At 38.2% G+C, this 16,527-nt stretch overlaps 2 protein-coding genes across 2 annotated transcripts in view; one reads left to right on the top strand and one right to left on the bottom strand.

Moving 5' to 3' along the window:
- The window catches only part of stam2 (signal transducing adaptor molecule (SH3 domain and ITAM motif) 2), a 13,622-nt gene extending 10,422 nt beyond the window's left edge, over positions 1-3,200 (bottom strand). The window contains exons 1-3 of the mRNA XM_007547286.2: positions 2,980-3,200; positions 261-345; positions 50-125 (exon numbers count right to left, since the gene is read on the bottom strand). Of these exons, the coding sequence (XP_007547348.1) occupies positions 50-125; positions 261-345; positions 2,980-3,019 (201 nt within the window). The 5' untranslated portion in view covers positions 3,020-3,200. The remainder of the gene's footprint in view (positions 1-49; positions 126-260; positions 346-2,979) is intronic.
- A 1,467-nt stretch (positions 3,201-4,667) lies between these two features.
- On the top strand, positions 4,668-16,430 carry LOC103134830 (very-long-chain (3R)-3-hydroxyacyl-CoA dehydratase 2-like). The gene is made up of 7 exons (XM_007547285.2): positions 4,668-4,887; positions 7,314-7,431; positions 7,764-7,782; positions 8,931-9,019; positions 9,588-9,709; positions 13,463-13,641; positions 15,717-16,430. Exons 1-7 carry the CDS (start codon positions 4,763-4,765, stop codon positions 15,797-15,799), a joined length of 735 nt encoding a protein of 244 aa, XP_007547347.1. The 5' UTR covers positions 4,668-4,762; the 3' UTR covers positions 15,800-16,430.
- The last annotated feature ends 97 nt before the right edge of the window (positions 16,431-16,527 follow it).

Below are 16,527 nucleotides of genomic sequence, written 5' to 3'. Positions count from 1 at the left end.
TTTTTTTTTTTTTTTTTTCCTTCTTCTTAAATTGCTGTGTGAAACTCACATTGAGAGCCTGCATGGCAACATGGGGCACTTTGTGGTTGACTCTCTTCATTATGGATCTCAAGCTGTCCTTTGGTCTGTATCAAAAACAAAAAGGAAAACTAATTAATTACCAGAACAGGACACTGTATCTGTATATCTAAGACCAACTTCTAGTGTCCCAAACAAAAACAAAACTTCTGCTGAAATGTGAAAGCCTTTCTCCGTCTCACCCGTTGGTCGTCGTTCCAATTTTGTCACAGATGTCCATAATGAGCCCCCAGTCGTCTGTTGTGTTGTTTTCGTTTGTTGCCTTCTCTGGAAAATATGCGAACATGGACACATATGGTGAGGCGAGAGAACAAGCTCGCTGGCATCATGGCGGCTCGTTCTCCATGCCAGCCCCAATGGGTGGTGTTGGAACGTCGAGCGCGGAGCGGCTGTATGTTTGAGTTAACACGTGTTGCGTAAGGGCCTGGGAGCCTAAGTTAGAACAATACCTTAGCCGATGAATCACAAAATTCAAGAAAATTTCACAATTTACACTATTCCAGTACAGGAAGTTGCCATTTTTCTCTGTAAAAGTAAAACCGCAGACCCCGACATGTTACTCAAATGTAAATGTCCAGTGAAAATTAATCAGTCAGTAACCATGTTGGATTTCCGTGTTAATTTGGAAACTTAAAATCTACCTCTACTGTTATGATGGAGGTAGATTTTCTGTCAAACCACAAGATTCTGAGTAATACAAGGGACAGGAAATCCCCCGAATGAACATTTGTCACAACACTCATGACTCTTCATTTCACACACTGCGCCATTGTTGGTCATACAAGAACGTGGTGTGTTGCACAGGCCGACACAGCAGGACAACCAGGAAGTTTTGAATAAAATTTACATGGACATCATGAAAGTTGTATCTACAGTGGCCGGAGAATTACCATTAAATAACAGATGGCAATAATTTGAGCTGAAAGAGGCATGTTATGAATTATAACTTTTGTTCGCTTGCAAATAAAAAAAAAGTTAAACTCGCTGAAATGTCAGTAGTTTCATCACCATCATAGCGTCCTACCTCGCTTTCGCCGCTCATGTCAAAGTGCTCCATTTTGATGTTTTGCAAACTGCATTTGAATAAATGGCCAACAAAATGGATTAACCTGTAAAGCCAGTTACCTGAATACAATTTTTTTATTATTATTTCAAATGTCAAAAAAAAAAGAAAAAAAGAAAAAAGACTAATTTTTCAAATTCGCAGCAAAATGTTTGTCTCAGTGATGCTAATATAAAAAATTAAAAAAAACAATATTGCTTATTTAAACTAAATAAAACGTAAAACCCCAATTAGAATTAGACCGTAGTCTGGTAACAAGACGTTTAAAAGTGATGGTTTGATTCTGTTGTAGTTTTAAGCTGCATCTGACTTATATTTCTTCAAGTTTTCACTAGTTGTTTACATTATAGTGCCTCCACTGCTGGTCAACTGGCTTACAAAAAGGACTACAACACTCTTTCCATACTTATAAGAAGGAAAAACCCTAAATGTTCAGAACATTTCCACTCATTAAATATATATATGTACAAGGTTTCTCCCTGAAAGTCCAGTGATTGGGGTCTGGGGCAGTCACTCATCCAGCGGCCTGTCATGTTTTTGAGTTAAAATATGTTAAAAGTTGACAGGAAATTTGAAAATATCACTTGATAATCATGATATTGAAAGATTGCAAGATTAACACCTAAACACCAACAATAAAGTCTTAAAAAATGCTAACATTTTAAAAATACTTTTTTTAAGAATAAGCAATGCTTAGCCTGGTGGGGGCACAATTAAAGCCTGGCGGCCCTCCAGGCTTATAATATACTGGGGTAAACCCTGTATTTACATAGTAATAATGTGGACGCAAAATAAACTCATCCATTAATTAAAAAAAACAAAAACAAAAAAAGTAATGTCGTTTTAAATCTATTGTTGGAGAAAAAGAGAAAAACAATGGTGTTCAATGGACATAAACGGTTGACATCATTCATCATGTGCAGGCTGAGGGAGTGCCAAACGTTCACTTTAAGGAAGGCCCAGGGGCCATAGCTTAACTAAGCCTGACAGGAGGCGGTTTTTCCCACTTCACTACAGTCCATGGAGTCTAACTGCATAGCATAGTACTGTATAAAAACAAATGCTAAGAATTTGATGACTTGGATCATTTGGGACTTAGTTTGTCTTAGTTTGTTTTTTGTTTGACTTAAATGCCGTTTGTGCCGCTGAAACTGTCAATTTAGGTCAAAAATTACCCCTTTAACTTGATATTTTGACCCATTATTACACTTAAACACATGGCAAATATTTGAGATTCATGCCTGAGAAATCTTTTTTTAACACCAAGCAAATTATTTTTTATTTATTATTTATTATTATTTATTATTTTTTAAAAGTGCTTAAATAATAAATAATGTTCTAAAACAACACATTTCAGATTACACTATTCTTCTTAACGTTTTTTATGTATTTCTGTTAATTGTAAACTAAACATCCTGGAATTTTAATGCGATTAACATTACTTTCACATCGTATTTTGAACCATAACATGTTCTACAAAAGCTCTGTAAATCAAAAATAAAGCAAACAAACTACAACTACTGTGGTGTTTTGGGAACAAGTTACTGATAATTGTTACTGATAATTTAGTTTTTGGTCAGACTCGAAGTTTGGTTACCAAACAGTCCTCAACACAACCAACCAAAAACCGCTAAACAAGCTGTTGACAGCTCATCAGTCTGTGTATTATAAGTTAATACTTATGTCCATACTTGTAATTGTTGACATTACAGAATCTTTCAGCGCTTAAAACACTCCACATCGAACTACAGCTGCTAAGTTAGCATTAGCTTCAGTTTCCGACAGCAGCACTGACTCAGTTAAAATTAAAAGGCCCCCAAACCAAGCGCTATGCTTACCGACATCTTGGTCGAAGGGGTTTTGGGAAAACAGAGGCATTATTAACGATGAAAAAAGAGAGAAAACCTAATCCAGGATAAGGGAAAAGTAGATGTGTTGCCGAGACTAAACCTAAACAAACGTCTCTTCCTCCTTGTCCATTAAAGTTACACCAGTTGCTCTTCCGGAAGCCTGGCTGTCTCGCATAATGCCTGAGCAGTATTACTCAAATCCTATGCCTGTGTGTGTGAGAAAGAGAGACAGAGCTGCATGTAAGTCAAACTTTTTAGCACATTTTGTGAGCTTTATGTAAACGTAGTTTGTTTATACATCATACAGAACGTTATGCGCAGATTAATAGAACGGGAATTACTAATTAATCTCCATTTAAAAGTGACGTTTCGGTGCAATTTCTAAGTGAAATGGGGACCTCTAGTGGAGAATTAGAGGATACCCAGTCGGTTTCTGAGATTCGGTATCTGCAGAATATCTGCACAAAAATGTTTTTGTCATTTACAAAAACAGCTTTTGCGAAGAAACACCAACTCTTCATTTCAAGTTACAATACATTACTTTCTACACTCACCAACTTTATCAAAACACGGACACTTGAACTCAAAATGAAATTATTTTGTCAAAACACAATGTTATTTTTCAATTCACAAGCTACATTCAGTCAATCAGTTTAAAAATCACTATCAATTGTTAGCATGAGTTTTGTGTTTTCTGTTCCCCGTACACAAGACACGTAGCTCACCACTACTGGAGCTGGAACCAAAATATATTATTGTATTGTTTTCTGTATTGAACACTTTTGATAATTAAAGCAAACATTTATATTAAACATCAAGTTGGTTTTTTGTTGTTGTTGTTGTTGTTGTTGTTTTACATTGCATCTGCTTCAAAACATAGTGAAAAAACAAATTAAAATAAACTTTAATATTTTCAAAAAAACTGCCATACATTAAACACACAATTTCCTTGAACATTATATGGCATTGTTAAAAAAAAGAATTATATATAAAATATAAAAGTAGAAACATATTATGTTTGCACTACTGGCCGCAATCTGTTCTTCATTTGGTACAAACACAAAATGAAACATGATGGCCCAGCATATTGCCCGACAATCCCGGGCGATTTACTAAACCCTGCCATTTTCACTGTTTACATTTTCTTTTCCTCAATAAAATATCATTATTGATTTATTGCCCAAATGTTTCTTGTATTATTCAGTTTGACCTACAGTACACCTCATCGCTTGGGAGTTGAGTGTCTGCATGTAATGTCCATATTCTAAGCACAATCAAGAACATTTTTCTTTATTGAATATAGTAGAAAAACTTCTGGAGTTTTAGAAGCATAAATGTGAAAACTAAATAAGCTGGAGATAAGTGGGTTTTTAACAAACGGTAGGGGGCGCGCTTCTCGTTTACTGAACCCTAAACACTCAGAAAAAGGGTCCAAGATGAAATATGAAGTCAAGATAAGTGCTGTCTGTCTCTGTCATTATTTCTACAAGAGTCTTATGCAAGGCAAGACATTGGTGGTGACTCATTCTGTTGAGGTGAATATAAACAAAGTCTAAAGACAGCTCAAATAAAAATATATTATCTGATTAAAATATAACTTAAGTCCAAGAATCGCGCTTTTCCAACGAGTAAAAGTAAAAGCGGAAGTAGTGAGCAGCGGTAATCTTGCTTCAGGTGGATGCTTGGTGCAGTAGCCCCTGCTCTCTTCCTGACTCGGTGAAGCTGACAGCCGCCGTCGTGCAGGACCAGCGAGTGTTTGGGGGTTGGAGTCATGTCGGCAGCTGCTCAGGGGACCAGCAAAGCGGCCCACGGTGATGTGGCCCCGAAAAAGAAGAAAGGACCGGGCGCCCTGGCCACGGCCTACCTGGTTATTTACAATGTTGTTATGACAGCCGGGTAGGTAGCGTGGTTCCTCGTGCTAACCGTCGCCGTGGTGGAGCGTGCGTTTGCGGTGTTTAGCAAATCAGGACTGGACATAAGATTACATTTCACCGTGTGCACTATGCTAATTTAGAGCTGTTTTTAAAATACTGGTTATGAAATAAAAACACAAACCGTACGACGCTCTATAAATGGACTTTTAAAGAAATAATTTTTGCACGGCTTCCGACAGCTTACAGCGATTAACATAAGACGAGCAACAGACTGACAAGCAGTCGAGTGTGAGTGAAGAGTCTCCACTGGGTTCCACATTATAATATGCAGACAGATGGTCCATTGTTTGCGCTTTGTGCCTTATGCCCAACACCGTCTTTAGAGTCAGATGTGCGTTGAGTGAACTATTAATAAATATACACTTTTAGAAGATTAAATCTACTTTAAAAAAAAAAAAGAATGATGAAGCGCTATAGCAATCAAGATTTTCCCTGATGAGTCTTTGAGGTTGTAAGGCCTCTTTTCCATCACCCTAATCTTTATCCTGTCATATTTCTTAACACATATTTAAAGTTAAATCTGTTTCTACCTACAAGGTTTCCCCCAGAAAACTTGCTAAGTTCAGTGGTTGGGTGCCAAGGCAGTCATTCATCCAGTTAAAAAATGTTAACTCTGCCATTTTTTGAGTTAGAAAATGTTTAGAGTTGACAGCAAATTTGAAAATATCACTTGATAATTATGTGTAATTGAAAGATTGGAAGATTAATACCTGAACACCAACTATAAAGTCTTAGAAATGCAAACATTTTAAAAAGACTTAAGTAAATAAGCAATTCTCAGCCTGGTGGGGGCACAAGTAAAGCCTGGTGGCCCGCCAGGCTTATAATACACTGGGAGAAACCCTGACATACATAAGTTTAACTCCTACATCTTTTTCTTTAACTGAGCTGAATTTGAAGCATAGTGGATGTTGGACTGTTTGCGGTGCTTGATGAGGCCACAGCAGCCGACCAATCAGATAATTGTCTGTGTGAACGTCAGCCTCTTTAACTGCTCACTTTACACACCAGTTATAAACACGCACAGGCAAATAAAATTTGACTTCTCATTTGACAGAGAATTTAAAGGGAATGTAATCAGTGACAGAAATAAAATACAGCACTCTTTAGTTTGGATAGTTGGGCTTGTAAACAGTACAGCACATTGCTTCCTAAACAGTCCAGTCTTTTATTTCATAACCTCAGACCAGCAGCACTGGCTAATAAATCCCTCTACGTGTCCTTTTATTGCTCTGACTTTTTTTTTTAAACTGTTGCACAATGACGTGGTGGGCGTTGTTTCCTCACTGCTCCAACTGGTTCGGTCACATTTACCCCACTCGGTACTGGTGCATGGTATACAGTGCCTGCTTTTGTAGTGGGGAAAAAATGTTGGAATTTCAGACTTGCAAATTCTTGAAATTTCTTTAACTGGTAGAAGAGACTTTTGATAAGTATCTTCTACTGATACTCATCAAAAGTCTAAATTCAATGACGTGGCAGGTAGATTTGTGCCAAACACACACTGTGAAAGAGTAATTATTGAGTAATCATCTCTCTGCCTGCCTCTGTGTTCAGAAAGATGTGATAATTTCATTGATACTGTGGCGTGAGAAAGTGTTTGTCCCCTTCCTGGTCGGTTTCATGCGACTTTCTGCACATCCAGCCGATTTAAATATTAGTCAAAGGCAACAAAGGTAAACAAAATGGAGTTTTTAAATGAAGGTGTTTATTGTTAAAGGGAGGAAAAAGAATCCAGTCAAAGTCTTGCCACAGCTTCCCAATACGATTCAGGTCAGCACTTAGAAGAAAACCCAGCTTCTTTTATGTCTTTTTTAGGTAATTGTGTCTGTGAGCGCCACAAACACAAATATTGTTCTTGGAAAACATTCTCATTTGAAATAGGTCTCCTCAGGATGCCAGTTACTCAGAAAAGTGTGATTTATATCAGTAAGCAGCACCACATTTAATCATATCATCAAATTTACTGACATTAATGGATGATCTCTTGGAAAAAGCAATGAAGAAAATAGCAAAAATAATATTTCCAATAATAATGTCAATTTTAACCGTTAGGGAAGGTCTATGCTTTATTTTTTTAAAGCAAACATATTTTACTCCAGTTCTTCTTTATAAGATTTTAAACCACTCAAACAGTGTTACTGAAAATGCCAGCTGTAACTTTTTAGAACCTTGGTATTATTTGACACCTGCGAATGCTCTAAGTCTCATCAAAACTTGGTTAATTTAATTCATCATAGTTCTTCAAAATTAGACCTCAAACTGTTCTGTTCTTTGCACCGAACTCCCTTCAAATGGACACTAGTCATCCGCTAACCTGATAGGATCATCATTTATTAAAGAAGCTAAATCTTTGGAGTGTAACTCTGTCCTCCTCTCTGCCTCCAGGTGGCTGGTGATCGCGGTGGGTCTGGTTCGAGCTTACCTGGCCAGGGGAAGCTACCACGGCCTTTATTACTCTATAGAGAAGCCGCTGAAGTTCTTTCAGACAGGAGCTCTTCTGGAGGTTAGATAAACACAAACGCCAAGATAGTTTAGACTTTTCATACCAGGCAAGATGTACCAGTGTTGTGTTGGCACACTGTTTCTGAGTTATAAATGTTTTTTGTTTTTTTTGTCTTTAGATTGTTTGGTATGTCCTTTGGTAAATATCAGACTGATAACCCAGCATGCTAAACAACCCTGATCTAAAGGCACACAGCCAAAAATGCGCGCTTAAAACTTTTAGCAGACAAGGTTCTGCAGCGCTGTGTGCCACATGGTTGGAAACAGTTACCATTCAGTCTTGTGCTTTGCCTCTAGAAGATCACTGAGTAATTCTCTGTTTTTATTTCCCAGATCCTGCACTGCGCTGTAGGTGAGTGTCTGTGCAACCCTCCTCCTCTCTGCCACTGCTTTCTGTGAACACGCTGCTAAAGGGTTAGGAGTAGGAAGCCACTTTTAAGATCTAAACAAACTTTATTAATAAACAAGTCAGTCAAAGTAGAAGCTCTGAATGGGCTTATAGAGCAAAATTAGTGCGAGTTCTTCATTTTTCTGCTTTTAATGAGTTGGGAAAAGATTGACTGCTCACAACCAGTCAAGAAGAATTTGGCCAATTACGACCACTGCCCTCTTGATTGGTGCATTCATGTGTTTTTAGCTACTTTATGACCTTCAGGATTTTGAACGATCTAAGCAGTTCAATCAGAAAATATTTTCACCTAAATTTCACTTGCGGTGCCGTCCGTTACCTGTATTTTTAAGCTAGCTGACCTGTCCCGCTGTCAATAATCCTCTGCAGCTGAACTCAAAGCAAATTGCTCCTTGATTTCTCCACTGTCCTGATAAAAATGGACACCATCTTCTTCTGAACGGTTGTTAAACTGCAGACTAAAATCCTCGGGAGAACTACTTGTCATTATGTTGTTGTTTTTTTCTAGCTTTTCAAGCGACAAATTCTCTGAATCCAACATTGCTAGCAGTGCTAGCAGCTAACATAATTGAGTTCAAACAACACAATGTTGGATCTGATGTCTGTAACCTGCTGCTGTGGTTTGAGCAAAAGTTTGAAGCCTCAGTGGGGAAGGTAGCTGTTGGCCATGGCAGCAGCTGGTTGCCATAGAGACTGAACACAGAAACTGGTTTTCACCAAGGAATTGAAATCATTGCATTAGCAATCTCCATCGTCCTCCGACAGCTGCTTCTCCCCTCCAAAGTGCAAGAAAATTACTCTTTAGATTAAGTTAAAAATCTTCACTCTACTAATTCTACTCTCACCTTTTGAGTATGGAGAAACGGTTTCTGTACAAAAGGACATTTTTGGGATTGAATGTCTTTCAGTCAGATCTGAGTTGTTCGAACTAAGGTTTTGCGACATCTAACAATTGGTCTCTTTGTAAATATTAAATGTCCAACTTGGGGGCGGGACAGCAGATGACAAGTTCCTGAAAATGCCACAAAAGTCCTGCTGAGACCCTGTTTGTGTTGGAGCATAAACCAGTTAAAGTTTGGTCCTAATTTCAGGAATCGTGCCGTCCTCTGTGGTCCTGACGGGGTTCCAGGTCATGTCTCGGGTCTTTCTCACTTGGGCCGTCACTCACAGCGTCAGAGAGGTATATTGACCTTATTTACATCTATAACTCAGTAAGCCAAATCGACTTGTCTTTATTCAAATTGTATTTTACATGTCTTTAAACGCTGATGTTCCAAAGTGACCAGATGATGTACTTTTTGCCCTGTTCATAGATCGGAGAAAAGTACGTGTGTGAGTAAAAATAGAGGTTTTTGCTGGAAGATTTAAGGAATGAATCTGTTAGATATCCGGAATAATTTATGTTGTGTAACTCCTTTTATTCTCCAAGTGTGGCTGTTGTACTGACATTTTTCTTGAGCTTTTCCTTTTCTCTCTTGTGTAAGTGCCTGTGAGAATAGTCATAGTGTTATTGAGACAAAGTGTGCCTATCTGTCTAACATCATATTTGCTTTGGTTGTAACTTAATATCCAAAGAAAGTGTCGACAAGCCTGCAGTGTGATCTGACCCTAAAGCATCCGAAACAAACAGCATGGTCCTTGGTTGACAACATTTAGGAGATTTTCACGGCAGACCAAAGCATGATGCAAGCCCCTCTGTTACCTTGTCCTCCATCCATCGTCCTGTGTGTGTGTGTGTGTGTGTGTAGGTGCAAAGCGAGGACAGTGTGCTGCTGTTCGTCACAGCCTGGACCGTCACAGAGATCATCCGCTACTCTTTCTACACCTTCAGCCTCCTTAATCATCTGCCGTACCTCATCAAGTGGGCAAGGTAAAACATTCCTCTGCTAATCAGTTCAGGGTTTCCCCTCAGAATACCTGCTAAGTCCCGGTGGTAGGGGTGCTAGGGCACAGTGGCCCATCACATTCCTAGATTACAAAATTTGGAGGTGCATGAGCAAGCACCATAATTTGGAAATAATAATGTGTCAGGAATGGCACAACTGGTGCGCATCCGCTTGCACCCAATCCAGTGTGTCAACTGCAAACCTAGCTTAAGCCGTCTTTACCGTCACCAACTGTGTTTCCATTACAAATTTGTGCAAAACTTTGTCAATATGTCGGGAGAAAAAAGACAATTTCTCAATTGCCGTGTTTCCATTAAACAATAAATACTATTAAAATGAGTTTGTTCACGAAGTAAGTTATTAAAAAACATCATCCTCCCACTTCCCGTTGTTGTTTTCTTGTCTTAACATCCGGTTGTTGATCACGTGTCTCGTGTGATGCAATAAGTGTTTCCATTGCAGTTTTGAGAAAAATAATCCACACCTCATCCAAACACCAAAACTTTTTATTACAAAACGAGAATTTTTTTCCGAAATTGACATGTTTCCATTAAATAAATGTATTGATCAGTTATATAGTCAATGGAAACACGGCTATTGTTACTGGTGTATCAGAAACTCTATTTAAAATAATCAAACAATGCTCAGCCTGGTGGGGGAGCAAGTAAAGCCTGGTGGCCCGCCAGGCTGTGGGAAACACAACCTCAGATTTTTTTTTTCACATTTGGTTACATTATAATCAGATACAACCAGCTGCCTTTTAAAAAGACATCTTCTTCGAGGTGTCTGAACAGTTTCGTAAAGCCCTGCATGATGCTAGGTTCTATTAGTAGCTTTACAATGTGTTTTTTGGGCACCTATCTGTACACCCACTCATGTAGTGCTTCCTGTTATATATTTGCACAGTTTATCTAAGCAGCGTTTTAGTCGCACAGGACATTGAGCACATAAGGAGCAATGGGGCGATTCATTGTCCTGCTCAGTGTGCTCGACACCTAGATAGGAGCCTCAGCTGCACCAGTTATGGACTGGTCAGTGAGAATCCAGTGCTGTCAACTCTCAGTCCGCATTAGGCAAGTAGATTTAGTTTGATGCTAGAAAATTTAAGACCAGTGTGGAAAGAAAGATAAAAGAACATTTCTACAGCCATTAAAGGACTAGAGGAGCTTTGCTTTATTTATAGATATTTTTACTTATAGAAATGAAAGTAGGCTTGGTTACATTAAACGTTCTCAGTGTTTGAAAAGCATGAGAAATGTACCACAGTTGGATGTACTAACACACATTTTAAACAAAAATGTGTATCATGACCCTAACTGCTATCACTGCTAAAATAGATTAACACGGTTATAACTCAAATTATTTGATTTGTGATTAGAAACATGCAATTACACATCTAGAATAGTGAATCTTTTTGTCCTTCTTGGTGTCGTCATTCAGTTCAATTCAAAATTAGTCCAGCACTGACGCATCTATGGTACGTCTTAATTCTATTCATCATCAGATGACTACATAGCCAAAAGATTTAAATTCAGGTTTTTTTTATAGCGCCACTTCACAACAAGTGTCATACTGAGACAAAACAAAAAAACTCTCTAAAATCTACTGTGGTAAAGTATTAAGATTCCCCTCAATCCTTTATTATTAAAGAACCAAACATTCAAAATGTTGACCTTCAGAAAGCCAGCAGAGATATTGTCCAAGATCACTGTAACGAATGACAGGATTGTTTGCCCCCGAGTCATAATTGTATGAAAAAAGGGCTTCAAGGATTGTAGTTGCAAGTAGACTTTATTCAGAGCTTTAAGATTCCTAAACTTTTTTTTTAATAACGTGAAACGTTTTAGCGTTTGTGAAACAGTCCAGCAAGAAGCTTGTGGAAGAATACTCAGAAAGTTTGACTCGAATCATACACTTCTAAAGGAAATCCACCCAAGATGCAAAGAAAATATGTGTAAACTTGAAGTCGGCTTGCAAAAACCACATTTAGCTCGGTCCAACTTTCTCTCTCTCCCGTCGCTCCGGCTGAACGAGGAACCTTAACTTTCCCAAGTAGCAGACTCTAGTGCTAGCTGGGAGTTCTCTCTGTTTTTGTTTTAGTGTCCTTAACGCTGTGCGACGGACCCTGCAGCCTCGCACACTCAGTTCTACCGTCAAACAACTCTATATGTGTTCAGGTTTAAAGCAACGCCGCATTCACTGAAACGGCTGCTCTTAGTACGATGATTCGGATTGATGCTAGAAACCCAGGCAGGAAGCTTTGGGGCTTCCAGGGCTAGGTTTTGGTGTGCAGTACAGTAAATTGTAAGGATTGTTTTCCCTGCTCAGAGTTGGAGGACAAAGCTAGCAGACTCTGTGGCTGTGATCATGCAGATTGTGGATGTTTTGTCTAGGTCTCTTACTGCCCCAGTTACCCTCTTTTGCTACGTGTGAACGCTGTAACAGCGAGGCAGTAGCACTTATTCTTATTTTTTTGGGTCCGTTTAGATTTCCCACCATTATTTTATTTTGCAAAGAAGCTGGTCAAAACTTTCAGTCTGTAGATGTGCAAAAATGGTAGAGCGATGCCTCAAAATATGGCTTCCCAAAGCATTGCCTCAGAAAGGATGAGTACAAATGAATGCTGGGATCCAATTTCTTTAAAAAAAAAAAAAAAAAGTAGTTTTCTTCCCACTTCAGACAACTTTGTGTTAGTCTGCCAAATAAAACATCATCAACAAAATACATAGAAGTTTTAAAAGGAAACAAAAAAAAAATCTGCACAGTAAAAGTAACGTCTATCAAAGCCGTCCTCGTTATTGAAAAGGCTTCAACAACATCCTATATGTCATCATAGAGCAGGTAGCATCCATGTGAAGCAAATTATCAAACACAACTCCTCGTATCTGTTTCCACAACCAAAACGGACGTCTCTATCTCGCCAACAGGATTTTTTTTTCTGCGTCTACAACCAAGGCAACAGTCGTTAAGTGCCTCCTTCCCTGCGGTATTTGTTGCTAGGTAGCAAATGAGGCCGCTGCTATATTGGTATTCGAGTTTCAGTTTGAATCGCCCCCTAAGAGACAGAAAATTGGTTGCACTTCTGTGAAACATTCAGCGTCAGGAGTGGACAGTTTTTGGGGTCTGAGTTGCTGGATTGAAGGGGAGGATGCTGAAGTTTTTCTTTCTGATGTTTTTTTTCCTCTCTCTGTAGAAGAAAGAGCGCAGCACACCGCTCATAATTAATTTCTCATCTGCACTAGTTTTTCTTCACATGGTGTGAAAATGAACAGATCACTGGATTTTTTTTTTATATTAATAAAAATCTTAAAGCTTCCAGAAGCAGCTTTGCATCTCTAGTGTTTCTTTTATCTACTTATTATTGATTCCTATGAGGTGATAACATGCATCATTAAAGTTGGTTTATTCTTGCTTTATTCTCCTGTTGGCTCCAAACCGCATTTTTTATCACCACTTTAAATGTTTGTTTGTGTTCCCTTTGGTTGACCTTACAAGAACTGAATCCAAATCACATTTTTATTTTTTATTTTTTTATCTGATCAAATAAAACAATCTGGTATTTTTAGCCTTAGCTGCAAGTTTTAAAAACACTTTTCTTTTTTCTTTTTTGTTCCAACCTACAGCATAGTGATGCCGCCCACCACTCAGTGCCTCGTTGCAGGAGCAGTCAATAATAAAGTATTAAGAATGATTATTTATTTCCCTGTGCCGTTTTCTGTCTGAACCTCTCCCTGCAGGTACACCTTCTTCATCGTTCTGTATCCGATGGGAGTGAGCGGAGAACTGCTGACCATCTACGCAGCTCTGCCGTATGTTCAGAAGACGGGCCTGTACTCCGTCACCCTCCCCAACAAGTACAACTTCTCCTTCGACTACTACAGCTTCCTCATCCTCGTCATGATCTCCTACATTCCCCGTGAGTAAGCGAGCACAGTTTGGGTTTGTTTTTTTGGGGGGTTTTTTACCGTTTTTTTTTTACCGCATAAGGAAATAAAATTAAAAAAAAGAAAGAGGAAGAACGTATTTTTCAGTTTTCGAAGCATCAGGCCTTTTGAGTTCTTCCTGCCGAGATAAAGTGATGATTTGGAGAGCAAAGAAGATGTAGCGAATGCGTAAATCACTACTGCAATGTGAAATTTATATGTAAATCTGATGAATACCAATTAAGAAACGGGTTGCTTTTTTGGGAGTTTCACAAAGTTATCAGTTTATGGGGAGAGTGTTTACCATCAGATCCTAATTTATTGGTAGCTGGAGAGTCCAATCCCTCCAGCTAGTGGTTTTCAAACCTCATATAATCAGAAAAATCTTAATTTTTAAACAATAGTAGAAACAACTCAGAATAAAAAAATTCTAGATTGGGTATCAGTGACAGTGTTCCCCTGTCCCTAAGGGCAGATCTATTCAGTCTAATTCTATGCTTTGTGCTTTCAGTGACTACATGCTTTATTATTTATTTTACACTCCTAATTGCACTTTCTGAACAATTTGAAAGGTTTGCTGCAGTTTGAGCCGGGTAGTCAGCCTGTTATCAGTTTCTTTATTATTTATTTTACATTGGCTGTTAATACTGTGTTGTTTTTTACGTGCTTGACCCAAAAAATTTGTAATTTAGTACATTTATGTTTTTAAAAAAAAGAAACGCTTTAAGTCAGTTCAGCACTGTTTTTATGTATCGGATGACATCAGCCAACACTAAACCTCAGATGTTTGTATCGGTACCGGGAGTGAAAACAGTGGATCGTTGCATCCCTATGAGAAACACTCGCAGACCAGTACTACCTCTTCCTCTGAAATGTATTGCAATTGCTGGAGCACTTTGCATATCAATCACTAGATCCGTCTTGTTTTTTAAATTTCTCACTGAAAGTTGTTTAAGTTTTGCGTTAGTTCCTGATTCTAAGTTGTGATTTCAGAGGTATAATGAACAAAGCAGGAAGTGGGGTTGGGTGTCACGATTAGAAAATGTTTACACTCCTAAAGCAAAGAAATTATGAGATAGGACACATTTCCCACAATGCAGTTTTGTGCTTTTGCTCAGTTTAAAATCAAAACAACAGAAACTTTTTTTAAAAATTATTATTGTGGTTGGGGCAAAATGATTATTGGTATTAATGATTACCATGGTAGCAGTGAAGGCTGCAGTGTTTCCTGAGCAGGTTTAGAAGTATATTGTGTCAGGCTGTGTGCCGTCTGTGAGAACTGTTTGTGTAGGGAGCCCTGTTGAGACATTTAGAGCTGTAATCATCATAAATGTCAAAGTTTCCTGGCAGAATAATAAACGGTGACAGTTTTTTTCTTTTGGAATTAAATATAGTGCTGTGGCTTTAAGTTAAGGGATCTTCAAATAAACCTCATTCGCTTGTGTTTTCTATTTCACTTATATTATGATCAAATTAGTTTTACTGGAAAATTATATTATTAAATATTTATTCAAATGTAATAAAAGAAGGGGATCTGTTAATTGCGTGATAAATTAAAACCAGGTCAATAATTTCCTCCTTTCTATTCTCTACCAAAAACTTAACGACAAAAATCTCCAGCCTGGTGCATTTGTCTCAACTAGCTTTTCTTTTGAAGGACAATTTTGTTTACAGAAAATTCATATTTTCTTTTATTTGTTGTTTTTTTTTATTCATTTTGGATGTTCACTAGAATTTAAAGTATATTGAGAATGTGCTTTTGCATTATTATGCCATTACCATTGTATCACTTGAAAATGTTCTCAAAACAACGTTACCGTTTATCGCGATAATTTCTGAGACAATTTATCGTCCAGTGTCGTTATCGGATAACTGGCGATCTTCTTATTTTTCCTCCTGCGATTTAGTTTTTTTTTTTTCATGTAGTTGTGGTCGTTGCCTCTTCTGCTCATCTGCAACGTTACTCTAGATGCTGCGAATCTCCTCTCGGTTCAAGAAGTTAGCGTTTTTTTTTCTTCAGATTCACTCATTTTCCCTGCGCTGGCCATAACGACGCCTCTCCCCTCAGTCTTTCCCCAGCTGTACTTCCACATGATGCGGCAGAGGAAGAAGGTGCTGGGCCACACAGACGACTACAGCAAAGTGGAGTGAGCTGTGCGGCGCTCAGAACGGCTCACATGAGAGGAAAGCAACCAAAACATCCCATAAAGAACAAATCAGTATTTTTAGTTTTCAAACTGCCAAAACCGAACCCTCCCCTCCCCCCGCCCCGTAGATCATCCTATCATCCACACACTTCATTTTAATAATTTAAATTTTTACAGCAATCTAAGTACGTCATACAGACATTATGGATAAACTTTTGTTTTTGTTTTTTTTTTTGCATATTTATGAACAAATTGTGATTACATTGAAGTTTAAAGAAACGATGAGCTGCTCTGTGAGCATCGAGCAGAGCTTGGACAAAGCTAATCTGAACAGAATGATACACTAATCGACCTTTGACCTCCTAATAAACAACACCGAAGTGGAGAGTTGACTCGGATCCTCACCTCCCACTGACTTTTGTTTATTCATTTATTGTCTTTGATCCCCTCGTGGTTTGCTTTAGGCTACTGTAATGTAGAAAGAATGAGTTGGAGCCTAGCACTGAGAGTTGGTGTCTGTAGGTTTTGCATCCTTTGTACAAATTGATTTGATGATTTCCATTTTGTGTAATTTATTGAAAAATTTGACTACATTCCACATTTAGCTCAATAAACTTTTTTGTTTTCCATCCCATGCTTGCATGCTTGTTTTTTCTTTTTGTTTTATTATTATTATTATTTTAATTTTGTGTTTGTTTATTCGTTTGGCTTACGTTATAGTACAGTGCCTTG

This window comes from Poecilia formosa, unplaced genomic scaffold (assembly GCF_000485575.1).
Source record: "Poecilia formosa unplaced genomic scaffold, Poecilia_formosa-5.1.2 Scaffold19, whole genome shotgun sequence".
Classification (NCBI taxonomy): domain Eukaryota; kingdom Metazoa; phylum Chordata; class Actinopteri; order Cyprinodontiformes; family Poeciliidae; genus Poecilia; species Poecilia formosa.
The sequence above is the reverse complement of the archived record's forward strand: the minus strand, read 5'-3'. Positions and strand labels throughout refer to the sequence as shown.